This window comes from Eriocheir sinensis, chromosome 14, assembly GCF_024679095.1.
Source record: "Eriocheir sinensis breed Jianghai 21 chromosome 14, ASM2467909v1, whole genome shotgun sequence".
In the NCBI taxonomy this organism is placed as follows: domain Eukaryota; kingdom Metazoa; phylum Arthropoda; class Malacostraca; order Decapoda; family Varunidae; genus Eriocheir; species Eriocheir sinensis.
In genome coordinates this window covers 15,869,558-15,885,191 of record NC_066522.1, presented here as the reverse complement: position 1 = coordinate 15,885,191, position 15,634 = coordinate 15,869,558, and the positions used below count along the sequence as shown (strand labels likewise).

At 41.7% G+C, this 15,634-nt stretch overlaps 1 protein-coding gene across 1 annotated transcript in view; it reads right to left on the bottom strand.

Annotated features, from left to right (window-relative positions):
• LOC126998559 (nephrin-like) overlaps positions 1-15,634 on the bottom strand; it is a 94,793-nt gene that overhangs the window by 46,589 nt on the left and 32,570 nt on the right. Inside the window, exon 3 of the mRNA XM_050860344.1 lies at positions 6,874-7,182. Coding sequence (XP_050716301.1) covers positions 6,874-7,182 — 309 coding nt within the window. The remainder of the gene's footprint in view (positions 1-6,873; positions 7,183-15,634) is intronic.

Here is a 15,634-nt window from a genome sequence, read left to right as displayed (position 1 = left end):
AGGTTATTATTATTATTATTATTATTATTATTATTATTATTATTATTATTATTATTATTATTATTATTATTATTATTATTATTATTATTATTATTATTATTATTATTATTATTATTATTATTGTTGTTGTTGTTAGTAATGTTAATTTTCCATTTTTTATAGTTCTGTATAGTTTGGGTTTCTTTATTCAAGGGAAAACCATTTTGAATCATTAAAGAAGTCATGTTTGTTCACAATTTTACACAATCTTCACTCTCGTTTGTCTCTCTCCTGTAGCTATGTTGCAATTGTTTTTTCGTTTGTTATGCAATTCACCTGACGGACGCCTGGAATCGCTGTTATATAAGAGTGTTATGTGTCATTGTTCAACGCACCGGTCTGCTGCGACGCCACTCTGCAGCAGGTGGATGAGTGGCTTCACACATCCATTGTGTGTTAAAGAGGAGAGAGAGGCACACGGGGCTACAGGAAAGAGGGTTACACAACAAGAGTCTTTCGTCGCCAGGCAAACAAAGACTCGCCATGCCCTCATTTGTCTGTTGAAATGATTTATACACGAATGAATTTCTTTTGTTTATCGAAGGGACGTTCATTATCTAGCACTTTATTCATTTGTCTTTTGAACTGAATTGGATGACTGGCCATTCCGTACACTTTTCTCAATCGCTTAATGTTTCAAATTTTGTATCGCATTGATTCGACTGATTAACCTTTCCGTACACTTTCCTTGTTTGTCGAAGTGACTCACCACTGCATAAAAGAACTTCATTTGTTTATTGAAGTGACGCGGCCATTACTTTTGCACTTCTTTATTTATCTGTTACTGAGGTGAACTATTAACTAATTAATCACTCGCCAAAGCAAAGTAATAGAGGGAAAAGATTAACGCTATAATTCGTTACAGCTTCATTTGTTTATCGAAGTGACGCGGCCATACTCTTGAACTTCTTCCTTTTATCTGTTACTGAGGTGAATACTAACCAATAAGTCGTTCATCACGGCAAAGTCACACAGGGAAAAGAAGACTAACGTTACAACTTTTCTTAACAGAGCAGCGTATAATTTAAAACATCAGCGTCCCCGAGAACTGAATGCTAGTTCGTTTAACAAAGTAGGTATTCGGTCTGCGAGCCTCCCGTCTTTCTCGGCGAATCACGTTATTGGATGTGTTAAAACTTGAGAGAGAAAGTTTGATTCAGCGAGCATAAACTTCGCGGGGAAAAGTGTATGGGCAAAGGAGGTAAACACTGCGGCTAAAGAAACAGAGGGAAGAAGGGAGAAGGAGGAGGAGGAGGAGGAGGAGGAGGAGGAGAAAAAGGAGGAGATTGTGGTTGTGGTTGAAGGTTGAGAGGAGCATTAGCGGCGCAGTTACCTGAATGAGAATGGCTGCTTTAATGACCTAGAGGCGAGGAGGAGGAGGAGGAGGAGGAGGAGGATTAACTGTATTTTTCTCGGGGGTAAATGTTATGTGTATGTGTATATTCTAAAAGATTAAATGTATGGTGGAGGAATATTCACAGGAAAAATTAGTAAATGGTGCTGCTCAGAATGCAATCGATCCCGTTATCCTATGCATTGTTTGATTTGATAAGTGTTAACAGGTTATTAGTCTCCGTTTTCGAAAGCTTAGGTTCGCCAAGCCGGGTATAGGAATGAAATATGGTTGTGTCATCTAACAGGACCGAGGGTGGGAATATTTATTGCGTTTGTCTCGATTGAAAAGCTTTTAGGTCAGCAGTTCCGTGACGTAAGTGTCTATACAGCGAATTCCAATGCATATAAAACATCCTGTACATATTTTTTTACAAGCACATAAAAAAACACCCCATCTTTTACCTTTCGTTTTTCAAGCTCACGTCAGCGTTCCGGTTTGTTGCTGTTTTGGCCGTAAAATAATTCAATTCTTTCCTTCGTCTCAAGAGTTCAACAAAACAGTGCAACCTGACTCTTGGTGGAGGCGAGTCCCATTACTCCGGTGTTTTCCAGAGCGCGATTGAAAGAAGACCCAAAGAAAAGGAAGCGAAAAAATGCGTCGTCAGGGCTTGCAATAAAGAGGGGACGGAAACTGAGATCACGTGTCAGGAAGTGGAAAGAAGAGGAAGGGGAAGGGATCAGTAACGACCGGGGCAGCGAGGGCGGGGGAAAAGCCGAACTGAAGAAAGAAGGAAAACTTTTAACTCGCGTCTTTTGAACTAGTACGATTTTCCTCTTCGGTTCTTGTGCTGACAGAAATCTTTGACGTTCCTTCATAGAGTAGGACTGTAAGGCTGTTTGTGAGGTTCTCTTTGGTTTCCGCCTCAAGTAGATAGATCTATTTTATAACGTTCAAATTGACACTCGGTAATACAACAATCATTGCATCATTAACATCTCAAACAACTATTTTTTTAAGTTGGAGAAAATTTCAAGAATTATTTACATATATCTCAGTTAAGTTGGCAGAAAATTCATGCAAATAAAGTTTTCCACGCAATTGATACTCTCAGTGCATCAGAATGTTCAGCTATACACAGACATTACAATTGTTTACTCCGACTTGTTTACTAATGCCGTCACCTTCTTATTTCAGGTAAGTGCCCAGGATGTGTCTCCACCTGCTCGCGGCTGGTCAGGTTGGTGCTTTACCTTGTCCCCTCGTAGGTTAGTGTTTTCTGTCCCTTAACCTTGGAGAGGTATCGTGGACACCAAAAGACAACCACGCGCAAGCACAAACACGCTCTTTTAAGCCTCTCCCAGCCACGCGGTGATTTCTTGGTTATCGGTCCGTCGCGTGTTATTTTGGCACCTGTCAGAGCCCTTAGCCTGCCTGCGCCGCACATTCTGGCGCTCATCTCGTCACAACTGCAACTGCACTTTCGGTTGCTTTCTGGGCACCACAATACCATGTGAGTATATATATTATTAATGTGAATAGTATATATTTATTCATATACTGACTAGTGTATTACAGATATGTTATTAAGACCAATAGGCACCGTAGCCAGATCCTTTGCAGACGCGATAAACCTTAAGAGAATGTCCAGTAGTGCCGCGTGTACCAACAGGAGTGTTTTTCCTAACCTTGCGTTTCCTTGCCCTTTCAGGTTTCGTCGTGCCCTGCCTTGCTCGCGATATGGACGAGGCATGCTCTTAATGACAGCATTCCGGTTGAATTATATTTTTATGTTTGGAGTGTCCCAGATCACATGGGCACTGGCATGCAAATCTTCATGTCGATCTATAATTAGTTAAGCAACCCCATTAACTTTTGTAAACGGGATATGAATTTCGAGGTAAAAACTTCCCCAACTTTATTTTCCTACAACAGAACTCCTACAGAGACCAGGAACCCACAATTCCTGTGCACAAGACCACCCTCTAGTCAAAAGACCGAGGATTCGCCGAGTATTTTTTATATATATATTTTACATACCACTTTCGTAGGTTATTTGTTTGTAAAATAGATAATTAAATACTAAGATTCACTCAACTTTCAATAACATCTCGCCTAATATTAAGGAATTTTAATTAGTTTTTAATGGAGAAAAATATTAAAATCGGTGAAGGATTTTTTGGCGAATTTTTAATGACGCGGTTGCTCTCTGGGGCCACGATAGCACTAAGTTGTAGAAGATCACGATACCTTATCGGGGCTAAAACACGCTTCTCTCCAGCATGATAAATATTGAGGGACTTTGTTAATGTTTTCTAAGTCTGTTAAGCTAGTGCATGGCAACATCAGCTGAAACTCTATCGATTTTTTTTCCAATATCACTTGTTCGTGTATTCGCTTCTCCACACGTGCAGCAATACTAAGATGCAATCCGTCTATCCATTCTTATTATCTCCGTGAACTAATAAAAAAACAAGTAGGAAAAGAAGACCTGCATGGAATTAAGCAAATTTTTTCGCTCTAAAAGATTCTTACCTTAATTAATAACTGAAATTACCCGAGTGTGGTTTCCAAGATTGCGGTCATCATCAAGTCGAATTAATTTGTCGAAAAAAGGGAAGGTCATGCTCTCCAACCTCGCAATTTTGCCGACTAATTACTGCCCTCGTCGGCCTGAAGTCACATTTTTGTATTGCCAATTGAACTCATTATGTTTATTGCTTTTGAAGTTTTTTACAAGGATGCTATTTAACGAAAGGTGGGCATTCTACGCTTTCTTCTTTCCTACCTTATCGCTCTTCCTGCTGATCTACTCCTTCCTGACGTGACTTTCTTCATTCATCGTCATTCATATCTTTATCCCTTTCATATCCTCCTTTCATTCTTCTCTCTCCTTCTTACGCCTTTATCCCACCCTCACCTTTCTTTTGTCCTTTCTTCTCTTTTCTATCGTATCTTCTCTCATAAATCTGCTACTGATATCCCATTTCTAGTCATTTAATTACTCCTTCCCACACCAGCACTTTTTCCTTGCCTTCTGTAATAATTATCCTCTTACGTAATTTTGCTATGGATACATCATTTATTTTCCATTTTTTTTTTTCATATTCAGCTTTGACTTCATCCCCATTTCCTGTCACTAACTTCTCCCCTTCTACCGCACACCCTTCCTGGCCACTCTTCCCTCCAAGCCATTCCTTTTGATGCAATTTTCCTGTTGGCAATCCTCCTGCTTGGGGATGTCGACAGCGTAGATTTAAATGTATTCTCTTTGTCAGTTGCTTCCTTCCCTTCCCCAGTCTCTTCTATCTGCATATCCTTCCTTGCCACTCCATGCATAATCATTCCCTTGTTGATGTTCCCTTTCCTTAGTGTCGTTCTTTCCTACATACATCCTCTTCCCTGTCTTCTCTTGACCTTCATTCCTCCTTGTTACCTAGCCTTCCTGTTGACATTCTCTCGAGTCACCGGGCTCCTTCCTGCACCAACCCTTTTTCCATTCTCTTCTTCTTTTCTTCCCGTGATTTTCTTCCGTCCTTCGTAACATTCCTCTCGATATTTTTCCTCCTACACCTTTCCTTGCATCGGCGCCTTGAACTCCGTAACCTTTTACCTCTTTTCTTACGTTCTTTAGGTCTTTTTTTCCCTCTTCCCTGACCGTACATCATAGGTTATATCACCACCTCCTCATCTGAAAGACTGATATCCCACAAAACTTCCTCAACAACCCTGATTCATGTTCCCCAACTCACGTTTCATCTTCACTCTCCTCTCTTGTTAACGATACTAATGAGTCCAGGCAATGTGGATCTTTTTACACGGCTTATTTGACTGTTTTGACCCAATTAAGCTGCACTGCGCATCTGTGGGAGTTCGACGTGGTGCTTGATTGCAGCAGTAATGGAGAGGGAATCACGGCAAACAAGCGTAGACAAAGGGGAAGGAAAACATTGCTTGTTCGTGTTTGTGTTTCGGCTTCCCAGAGCAATCCTAGACACTGAGTTATGAAGCGAGAGAAAGATGAAGGAAAGAGAAAGATGATGGACATGAAAAAAAAGCAGTTCCATGATAATGATAATGCAAAGAAAAATAGTAAAGCAAAGTAGAAATTAATTGAGGGAAAGATGAGTGAAAGATAAAGATGCGGAAATTGAAAATGATGATAATAATGAAAAATATATATGAATCGAGAGAATGAAAAATAATTTAGAAAGATGTGGGCAATAAAAAAACGCTCACGACATTTCCGTAATAAAAAAAGAAAAGAAAAATAGAGACCAGGAAGATCAGCGAGAGAAAAACAAAACTGAAATTGAGAGAAAAATAAATAGCAATTCCACGATAATGATGAAGACGAGATGATACAAAAATGGAATCACGACAGAGAAAAATGAGACAAACCCAAACAGTTCTTCCTCTGACTTTTCAATTCTAAAACAAACCCAGCAAGGAGAAGAAACACACTAAAGATAACAGCAACACAAATATCCCCAACGGGCATGATTAAATGTAGAAGAAAACGCTGGAATACGAAAGAAAAACACTGAGGAGAAAATGTGAAACGTGATGACTTCAAGCAAAAAGGTCAAGGCTACACTTCCAGAAAGAAAGAAAGGGAGGAAGAAAGCGAAAAACAGTGAGAGAAAGATAGCGAAGGGAGGCAGAAAAGCAAAACAAAGGAGAACAGAAAGAGATATTACACGATAGATAAGCTAAGAACAAAGGACAAAAGAAAATGTTACTTCACTACACACACTTCAGAATCGACGATAAGTGTGAAGAAGTGAGTGAAGCCGCGGCAAGAATCACTTAACACTTATCTAGACGAGGCGTAGGTGGGAGACTAAGGTAAAAAATAGAAGTGAGTGATGTGGGTTATTTATTTTTGCTCCCACGCTACGCTTCTGTTATGTGTTATTTTTTTTGTTCTAATCTGGAGGAAGCATCTTTTGGGATTTGTCCGTCTGCCTGCTTGTTTGTCTGTCTATCTGTAGGTGGCTTCTTTTCTTTGCCCGCCTGTCTGTTTCCTGTATCTGAATCTGTTTTTGTGTATGTCAATCTGCGTCTGTATATCTGTCTGGTTGTAGGTGTATTATTTTTTTCTTTGTTTCTTTCTCGGTGTGCCTGTTTGTCTGTTTTTTTTTTGTCTCGTTGTATATTTATCCGCCTCTCTGTGCGTCCGCCTGTTGCTCTCACATCCAGTCTCACACACACACACACACACACACACACATACACAAAACTTCCATACTCAATCATGCACTCATCCACCTCCCTACCCAACCACGCATCCTCCCTCCCCCTCACACCTACACACATCCTTCCAGCCAGCTCCTTTGCACACACCCTCACACACACTTAAGCACTCGTAACACTCACCCCTACACCCACCATCTCTATACTCACCCATACACACATCAGTCCTCCTAGCCCAACCATCCTCTTTCCCTCTCCCTCGCACTTCCACACCCTCACACACACAAGCATCCGTTTACACTTACCCAGAGCAAAGCCATCCTTGGTCCACTGCGCCTTCCCTTGCTGGTGGTCGATAATGCAGCACATGTACACGTTCTCCCCCATACGGACTTGAGTGTTCTCCGGACGAACTCGGAACGTCTGCTTCACCTCCTCGACTTCCTTCTCGTCCAGCTTCTCCAGTGTCTTTGTCTCAGTGGTTTTCTTGTCCGATCCGATGCTATTCTCAGCCTTGTTGTCCATCTCCTTTGGTTCCTTTGGTTGTAGTTCCTGTCCGTTTCCCTTCTCCTCCTCCTCCACCAGTTCGTCCTCCACTGTATTTCCCACCATTGCTGAAAAGAGAAGAGAGGGAGAGGATGTTCGTTAGTTAGTTTACCAAGGAAATGTGTGAATACTGAAAAGATAAGTGGTAAGAAGTGCGTGTATAATGAGAAGATATAGAAATGCGAGTATAATGAAAAGAGATCAGAAATTCGAGTTTAATGAAAAGATAAGAGATGAGGAAGAGGATGTTAGTTAGTTATATCGTTGCCAAGGACATGTGCGGAAAATGAGTTTGAGGCTAAAGAAATATTAAAAAGTCTGCAGTGAAGTGTTCGTATAATGAGTTTGAGAATGTAATAATAATAAGAGGAAAAGAGAAAGAGTTCACATGCTCTCACTATGTCGGCCGCTAAAGGTTAATGTTGTATTCTCTGAAGCATCATTAGTGTGTGTGTGTTTTCCAGGTTTTAAGTCGTTAATTCCTGCCCACTCTTGTAATGGGAAAAGTGGCAACAGGGAAAAAAATAAAAATGTTAACCTCTCATCTGAATTAAACGGTAAGCAAGAGAGGTCACGCATAGGTCAGCAAAAACAAACAAACAAAAAAAGTCGATAACGGAAATAAAGTAAATAAGTAAAGAAAAACATAACTCCAATTCTAAGAAGCAGTAAGTATATAAAGCAATTAAACGTTTATTGGTTTGTCGTGTGTGTGTGTGTGTGTGTGTGTGTGTGTGTGTGTGTGTGTGTGCGTGTGTGTGCGTGATGACTGGGGGCGTATAATAGGTTTACGTCTGATGAGAGAGAGAGAGAGAGAGAGAGAGAGAGAGAGAGAGAGAGAGAGAGAGAGAGAGAGAGAGAGAGAGAGAGAGAGAGAGAGAGAGAGAGAGAGAGAGAGAGAGAGAGAGAGAGAGAGAGAGAAAGTAATCCCATTCAAGAGGACTCCGACCCCAACCATCCCTCCTGACGTCCCGACCGGACCCTTGATAACCAGGTAATCGGCTTGGTGCAGTTCCCAGGTAGCTTAAGTCCTTCATTTGGGGAGTAATGACTAAGGTGAAATGGGGCAATCTTTATGAATTTTAAGGATTTCAAGCTCCTCTGTTTTTTTTTCGGGTTTTATTTTTTTCGTCGTGTGGTGTTTGTGGTTCTGATCCGTTTTTTCAATCATGGTCCTTTTTTTTGGCAGAATACCCATGCAAAACGTGGGAGGAGGAAGATTAGATTTTTTTATTTTTTTACTGTATCCTTTTCTCTATTAGCTGGTTTACGTTATCATTTTTTGTCTCATGTTTTTTTTTATTAATTTGTTTCCATCTATTTTTTTGTGTGTAGCTTTTGAAGTACAGACGGAATAAGTTATAGGAAGCCATAGATCTCTCCTTTCCCTTCCATATTCTCTCTCTCTCTCTCTCTCTCTCTCTCTCTCTCTCTCTCTCTATTTTCTTTCCCTTTTTCTCTCCGTCTCTCTAACCCCCTCTCACTCCCTCATTGATTCTCCCCTCAAATGCATTGTTCGCAAGGGGAGTCTCAACAATGGGTGCGCGGCTGACTCTGACGGACGGAAGCATTTTCAAACGAGTGGCAAAAGTAATTCTCTTCCCACGCTCGGCAGTTTTCGTTCTCGCTGTTACTTGGAAGTGGACGCAAAGCAGGCGGATGAAAAACAAGTGGGTAAGTGGTATGCCGTGAATATGCGATGCGGGTAAACTCGGTGCTATATTAAATTCTGTTCCTGTGTTCGCCTTCCTCCTCCTCATTCTCTCTCTCTTGCCCTAGGATGCGAAATGAAGAAGAGGGAACGATGCAGCGAAGGGAAGGGAAGCCGAAGGAAGAAAACGAGAGGAATGAGGAAGGGAATTCATGAGTCGGGTTCGCCTTCCTCCTCATTCTCTCTCTCTTGCCCTAAGATGAAAAGTGAAGATGAGGGAAGGATGCAACGAAGGGGAGGGAAGCCGGAGGGAGAAAACGAGAGGAATGAGGAAGGGAATGCACGAGTCGGGTTCGCTTCCTCTCTCTTGGGGAATGAGACCAAGGGTGGTGGTAAAGTTAAAAGAAAAGAATGAAAACTAAATAAATGCAAGTCAGTGGTTTATACGTCATTTATAATCTGCTTACTGCGAATGTATAAACGTATATATGTATAAAATGTATAAATAAATTTTCTTCGTCTGTTTTCTTCCTCCATTTCTCCCTTGAGAAATGGGATCAGTGTTACCAAAGCCTGAGAAAGCCGAGAAAGAAGAGTGAATGTTTAAACGTAACGAATTAATTTCTTCCACCTTTATTTATTGTGAAATGGCATCAGTGCTACCAAAGACTCTTATTTACTTCTCTAAGCTCTGTATTAAAATGGGGACTGTGTGAGAGAAGAATCCAAAGCTTTAGACCAGACACTATTGATACATTCGCGGTTGGAATAGCTTACGGATAAGAAAAGGTATGTATCACGCTTTACATGATGCGTGACGTATGTATTTTTATAATCCATACGAGCGAAAGAGTTCTATGAGAGTGATTCGGAAGGGGATTTATTTTATCCCTTGAAATAAAACCCGGATATTTTTGTGTGTGAATTTTGAGGGGGAGTGATTTTTCCAGGCTAAAATTAGATTCCCTCGACGTCTATTTCCATCCATCCACAAAGACTCCCTCTTTTCGTTGTTCGGTAAAAGCGCGCGTGTGGGCCGCGGTGAAATGGCTACGAGTGTATAGTGAATGTGAAATTGGTTTGATTGATGATGTAAAATACCCTTCAACGCAGCCTCAGTTGCTCCACCAAATATTGTCTTTCACATATTATTTTGGTGGGCTTTTGAATAACACATCGATCGTTCGTTTTGGTAAGGATCAGTACAGTTTTTTTCATTTCATTCGTTTAATTATAGTCTGCGATAACACACACGCTGATGATGGCTTTTAGTCTTTTTTTATAGAAGCGTTCAGGAAGTTGGCTTCGTGGTGGACAGAATTAGCCTTCCATGAAATCTGTTATCATCCGAACACTTTTTTTTTAAACCTGTGCATTGAGAAGAGGTAAAAATAATTGAAAGAATATCCAGTGATCGCCTCTTTTTACATGGGGTCTTGAAACTAGTGTCTTTTTTTGTCTCGGTTTGCTGCGGGTGATTAAAAACAGAGAAAACTTTTATATCGATGAAAAATGCGCAGCGGCCGGATCGTTAGTGGTGACGGAAGAGTCCTTTGTGGCGAGCGGTGTCGGGTTTGCTTCCTGTCTTTCAGCGCAACATGAGCCGGTCGCCGCGGCCTCACTGGAAAGAGTCAGGTCGCTTCTTACAGTGTTAAGTCGTGGGCAGCATCAAGGACGCCCCAATCGATCAAAAATTATGCGGATCTTTTCTTCAGTAAGACACGTGACGCTTCCTTCCGTTACGCAGAAAATACAGTGGACTTTCGTGTGTGTTTAGCCCGGCTGACCAGGATGTGTGAGGGTTATGGATTACGTATTTGTGCAGCATATAATGATACTGATTATTTCACCCACTTAACCAACGTTTTGCTTTATGAAGAATGACCAAATCAGCTTCCGAGTCTGTAGAGAATAACACGTAAGGGTTGCAGACTCATACATATTCAAAAGGACTTGTTTTACATATAATGATGCTGATTTTTCTCCAACAAAATTAAATCACTTTCTCCCTCACGAAGAGAATTTCAGTCAACTTCTGGTGATACACAGACTGACAAACTTCATGGTCTTGTATGGGCTACAGGGTCGGAAACATTTTCAGTAGTTATGGAGGTGTATCACATATTAAACTTATTATTCTTTTACAAATAAAATAGGGAAGAAAATTTAGACATCCGAATGGCTCTCGACGAACAGAATTCCTGAATTTCTGGACCTCGCGGGAAATAAAGAGAATAGAATATTGAAGCATATGGTGACGCGCGGGACATACCACTTTGCTCGTCCTTTCACCAACAAAATAAGGAAGGAATTATCGACAAAACAGAATGGCCCTCGCCTGACTTACTTCCAGGGCCACGCGGAGGTTGTAGCCTCTGGAATATTCAACCAACTGGGGATGCGTATCACTGAACCTTTTTGCGATTCTTGCAACGACAAAACAACGAAAAAAGATTTAGACAACTCCAGTGTGACCCTCGCCTGACTGACCTCCTGACATATAGGGGAATTTGTAAACACGAATTTTGAAGCAGCTGGGGACGTGTACGAGCTTGTTTCAATCCCCTGACAAGAAGTGATGATTTTCCCTCGTCACACGTCAGCTTTAGTGCCAGCCTCACGACCCCCGCTCCCGCCGCCGCCATGACCACTCCCCCGCCGCCGCCACGACCACTCCCCCGCCGCCGCTACTACCACTCCCCCGCCGCCTCCTCGCCTCCACTCTTCCACACCCGCAGGGCGAGACTGAAATTTCACGCCATCCCGATCTGCTGTCGAGGTCGCGCGCGCGTGTGTGTGTGTATTTGTTCCTTTGTTTTTGACCGACAGCTGATGTTTAATATGTGATGTTGCTGCTCCGAGGCGACACAGAGTGAGAAAATATTGCTCGCCAGTATACATGTTTTAGTTTAACAATTTTATAAGCATTCTTTTACCTATGTGTGTTTTGCGTTATGTTATTAATATTTGTTGCGCTTTACATCTTTTCAGCATTCGAGTACATGTGTGTGTCTTGCTGCAACGTCAACTGATTTACTTGCGTTTTACATTTTGCCAAAACATCACGAGGATTTGATTTAATCTAATTTGTTGTTTTAGATAAAAATAGATGAAGATTATAGATAAAATGCGATAAAAGCGAAACGTTCAAGAATTCACAAATATATTCGCATCCTCCTTCAGACTGGCGGGCGCCTGAACGTGGCGCGCTGGCCGCTGCCTGCTGGCCTTGGCGTGCGTGCTGTGCCATACAGTCATACCTTTATTGTTTCCAAGAACAAAACACCTATTTACCTTTTCTCTCGTCCTTCGTTTCTCACATGGTGTCTTGAATTTCTTTTTGTTATGTTACTGATCAAGAACTAACGGAAATCGTGATAAAGACAAAATCAGATATAGCCATAGCAGAAAAGCATGGACCACTGGGGAAAAGAAGTAGCTCGTTATGATACGAAGAATGAATTGTGTGCTCATTACTCGTCTTGCCGACGTATGATTGATAGGATGATGAAGAATATTTCTGTTCTGAAAGGCGGGGGTGGGAATAAATGTGGGTGTTCTCAGTGTCCATAATCGGAGCCTCAGAGTAATGCAACAGTGACTAGTTATGTCCGTAGATTTATACGCATTACTGCCTGGATAACTCAGCCCGCAACACACTGATTGTCTGATTGGCAATTTGGTGGCGATCTGGTCAAAATATATTTCTAAAAAGCTTTCTGCTGGTCAGTCTGCTGGTGCTTAATGCGGCCGCAGATTGTCCTAGATCTGATGTCGTTGAACTTCATGTAAACGTTTTATGTAATGCACAGAATTTGTTATGTAGTGTCCAGAAAGTTGTTCGAAAATATGCTTAGCATATTACAATGTTGTTGTTTTCTTAAATACGACCATATGAACGAGTGATGGTCCATTTCCGATACAATCCGATTGAATGATGGTAGCCATTTTCAAATTATTGTTTTAATCAATAGACTGGGATATAAGTATTCCTTGAAATACATAGCATTCTGACACAAGCAGATAACAAGTTCTATGTATCTGAGGCAGTTGTTAGCTAGCAGCGAGTTGCTAGTGTTTGTTGACAGAACGTGCCGTAGCTAGTCACGTTGCCTCTACGTAAAGCTAAAGTGTAAAGGTTGTGGGAGGTGACGCTCGGGGGGCAGGACGCCGGAAGGGTAAAGGTGAGAAGGTGTGGGAGTGTGCGGAGAATAACAATGTGGACTGAATATTGAAATGTACACAAGAGCGAGGAGAAATTATAATATGTAAACTGATACACAGAAGGATTGCTTTTTCCAGACCGTCACGGATGGTCAAACAGTAATAGAAAGACATATGTTAAAGCTCTTTTTCTTAATCTGTGAAGTGCTCGGGGGAAAAGATGGGATAACATACTTATGAAACAGCCAATTAGAGGTTAAAAAAATAGCTAAAAAAGAGAAAGCCAGTGAGCAGTACGTGTCAACTTTTTATCATGAACCTGTTTGAGGGTGGAGCGGATGTCCGGCAAATTATATGAGGGTGACGAAATGCATTCAAATCAAGGTGACAGAAGCAAATGGAGTGATAACAGACACGCGTTGATCAGTACGAATGTCATGAAGAGAGAATGCGTGGATATGAGAAAGAGGATCCGTACGAGGCAAGTGAGATAGACTTTACAGGTAGGAAGCGTCGTAGCTAAAGGATCCAAGGTCTTCATAGGTGTCTTGGTAAGGTGAAGGAAGAAAAAGATATAGTCAGTTTCGATTACATAAAAGTAAAGCGTATAGTGAAGGAAGGAGGAAAGGCAACAGAAGATAGGGAGTAAAGGAAGGAAGGGAGAGGGATGGAGAGGAGAAGGGCGACAGGGAGAAGGAAGAACTGAGAGGAAGGAAGGGAGAAAGAGAAGGAAACGAGGAAGACAGGAAGAGTATTGGAAAGGAAGGAAGGAAGGGAGAGGGATGGAGAGGAGGAGGAAGACAGGGAGAAGGAAGAACTGAGAAGAAGGAAGAAAGAAAGAGAAGGAAACGAGGATGACAGGAAGAGTATTGGAAGGGAAGGAAGGAAGGAAGGAAGGGAGAGGAGAAAATGAAGTTCTTTGAAGTATGGCAGACGGATCAGGAATGGAAGCAGGGTAGGAGAGGAGGAGAAAATGAGGATGTACTCTGAAGGAAGAAGACAGGGAGAGGAGAAGAGAAACGGAGAGAGGAGAGAGAGACGCTGGTAGGGAACGAAGTCACTGGTGGGTGTAATACAAGAAGTTAATGCAATAGCGAGTGGCTTGATAAATGTTCGCTAGATGTTTATTGGCGATCAGATACAAGACGAGAAGGATATGAGATGAAAGAGCGCCTGACATTTAATACTGAAGCTGATAGGAAACGAAGGCACGGAAAGATCTTGCAAACGGCGTAATGCGGTAAATGACACGAGTCACTGCACCAGGAAGCAATAGCGAAGTTTCTTTTCTATAATCGGCGAGTGAGAGATCCTTTGATGGTGAATGTCGTCATGTAAACCGAATTGCCGTCACATTTTCTTTTTCTTTCCCTCTTCTGGTTGACACACGCGCCACTACGCCCCCAGCCTTTGATGTGAGGGTGAGTGGTGGCGAAGGTTGGTGGATGGGAAAATGGGAACTGTGTCGAGGTTATGTTTGTTGCGACTGACCGTTGTGAGATTGGCTGTTCAGTCGGTTAGGTGTAATGGTTTTTTTTTTCGTAGCTGTCTTGTGGTGTTTGCTGGTAGTGCTATTGCTAGTAGAATTATCCTTATCATTTGTTGTAGTAGTTGCTGTTGTTGTATTTGAAATAACAACAATTTCAGCTGCAGCAGTAGTAGTAGTAGTAGTTGTTGTTGTAGTAGTAGCAGTAGTTGTTGTTGTTGTTGTTGTTGTACTAGTAATAGTATTGGTGGTAGTAGTAGTAGTAATAATAATAGTATTGGTGGTGGTAGTAGTAGTAGTAGTCGTAGTCGTCGTAGTCGTAGTAGTAGTAGTAGTAGTAGTAGTAGTAGTAGTAGTAGTAGTAGCAGTAGTAGAAATAATAGAAGTAGTAAAATAAGTAATCGTAGTAGTATTAGTAATAGGAATAGTGACTGTGGTAATGATCGCAATACAAGCATTTAGTTGGTTTTGACACTACGTTTTGATACTATACACCTAGGTCATGAATAAGACACAGCAAAAAAAAAAAAAAAAAATACAATATACACGCAAAGAATATATGATCTGAATAATCCCCGTCAGCTCCTCCCTTATTTACGCAACGTTCAAGCAAGTCAGAGGAAGCTGGCTGCTCGAAACGCGTAATGCAACAAACAGCGTTGGAGTGCCGCGTCCCAGCTCGGCCTGTCATTCATTCGCAACTCAATGGAACGCGACGCGGGGGGATCGTGATTGGCTGGCAACACGCATGTGACCCGAGCCAGAGTTTACCAGGCCACCCAAAGGCACGCTGTCCACGTAATATATCTGGTTTGTGATTCTATACAAGCAAGACAAGCTAGAGACAAACGGAATTGCAAGTTCTTGGGTATATCGTATTTCTAAGGAGGAGGAGACGGCTCAGTTCAGTCTTAATACTTCTTTTTTTTAATATGCAGGTTTACTTTTGCAATACTGATCTGAGCACACGGATAAACGTCGATTGAGTGAAAGAGGATTGGGAAAGGAGAAAGCAACAGTCACTTTATTGCGAAGAAAATCGAACATAATGGCGATGAATGTTATTGACGTTAGCGACTCCGAAAAGGACTGAAAGTGTTAAGAGTTGGCCAGATAAAAAATATGATAACTAGACCAGCTTTGTAAATCTACCCCCCCCCCCCGCACACACACACACACACACACACACACACACACACACACACACACACACACACAC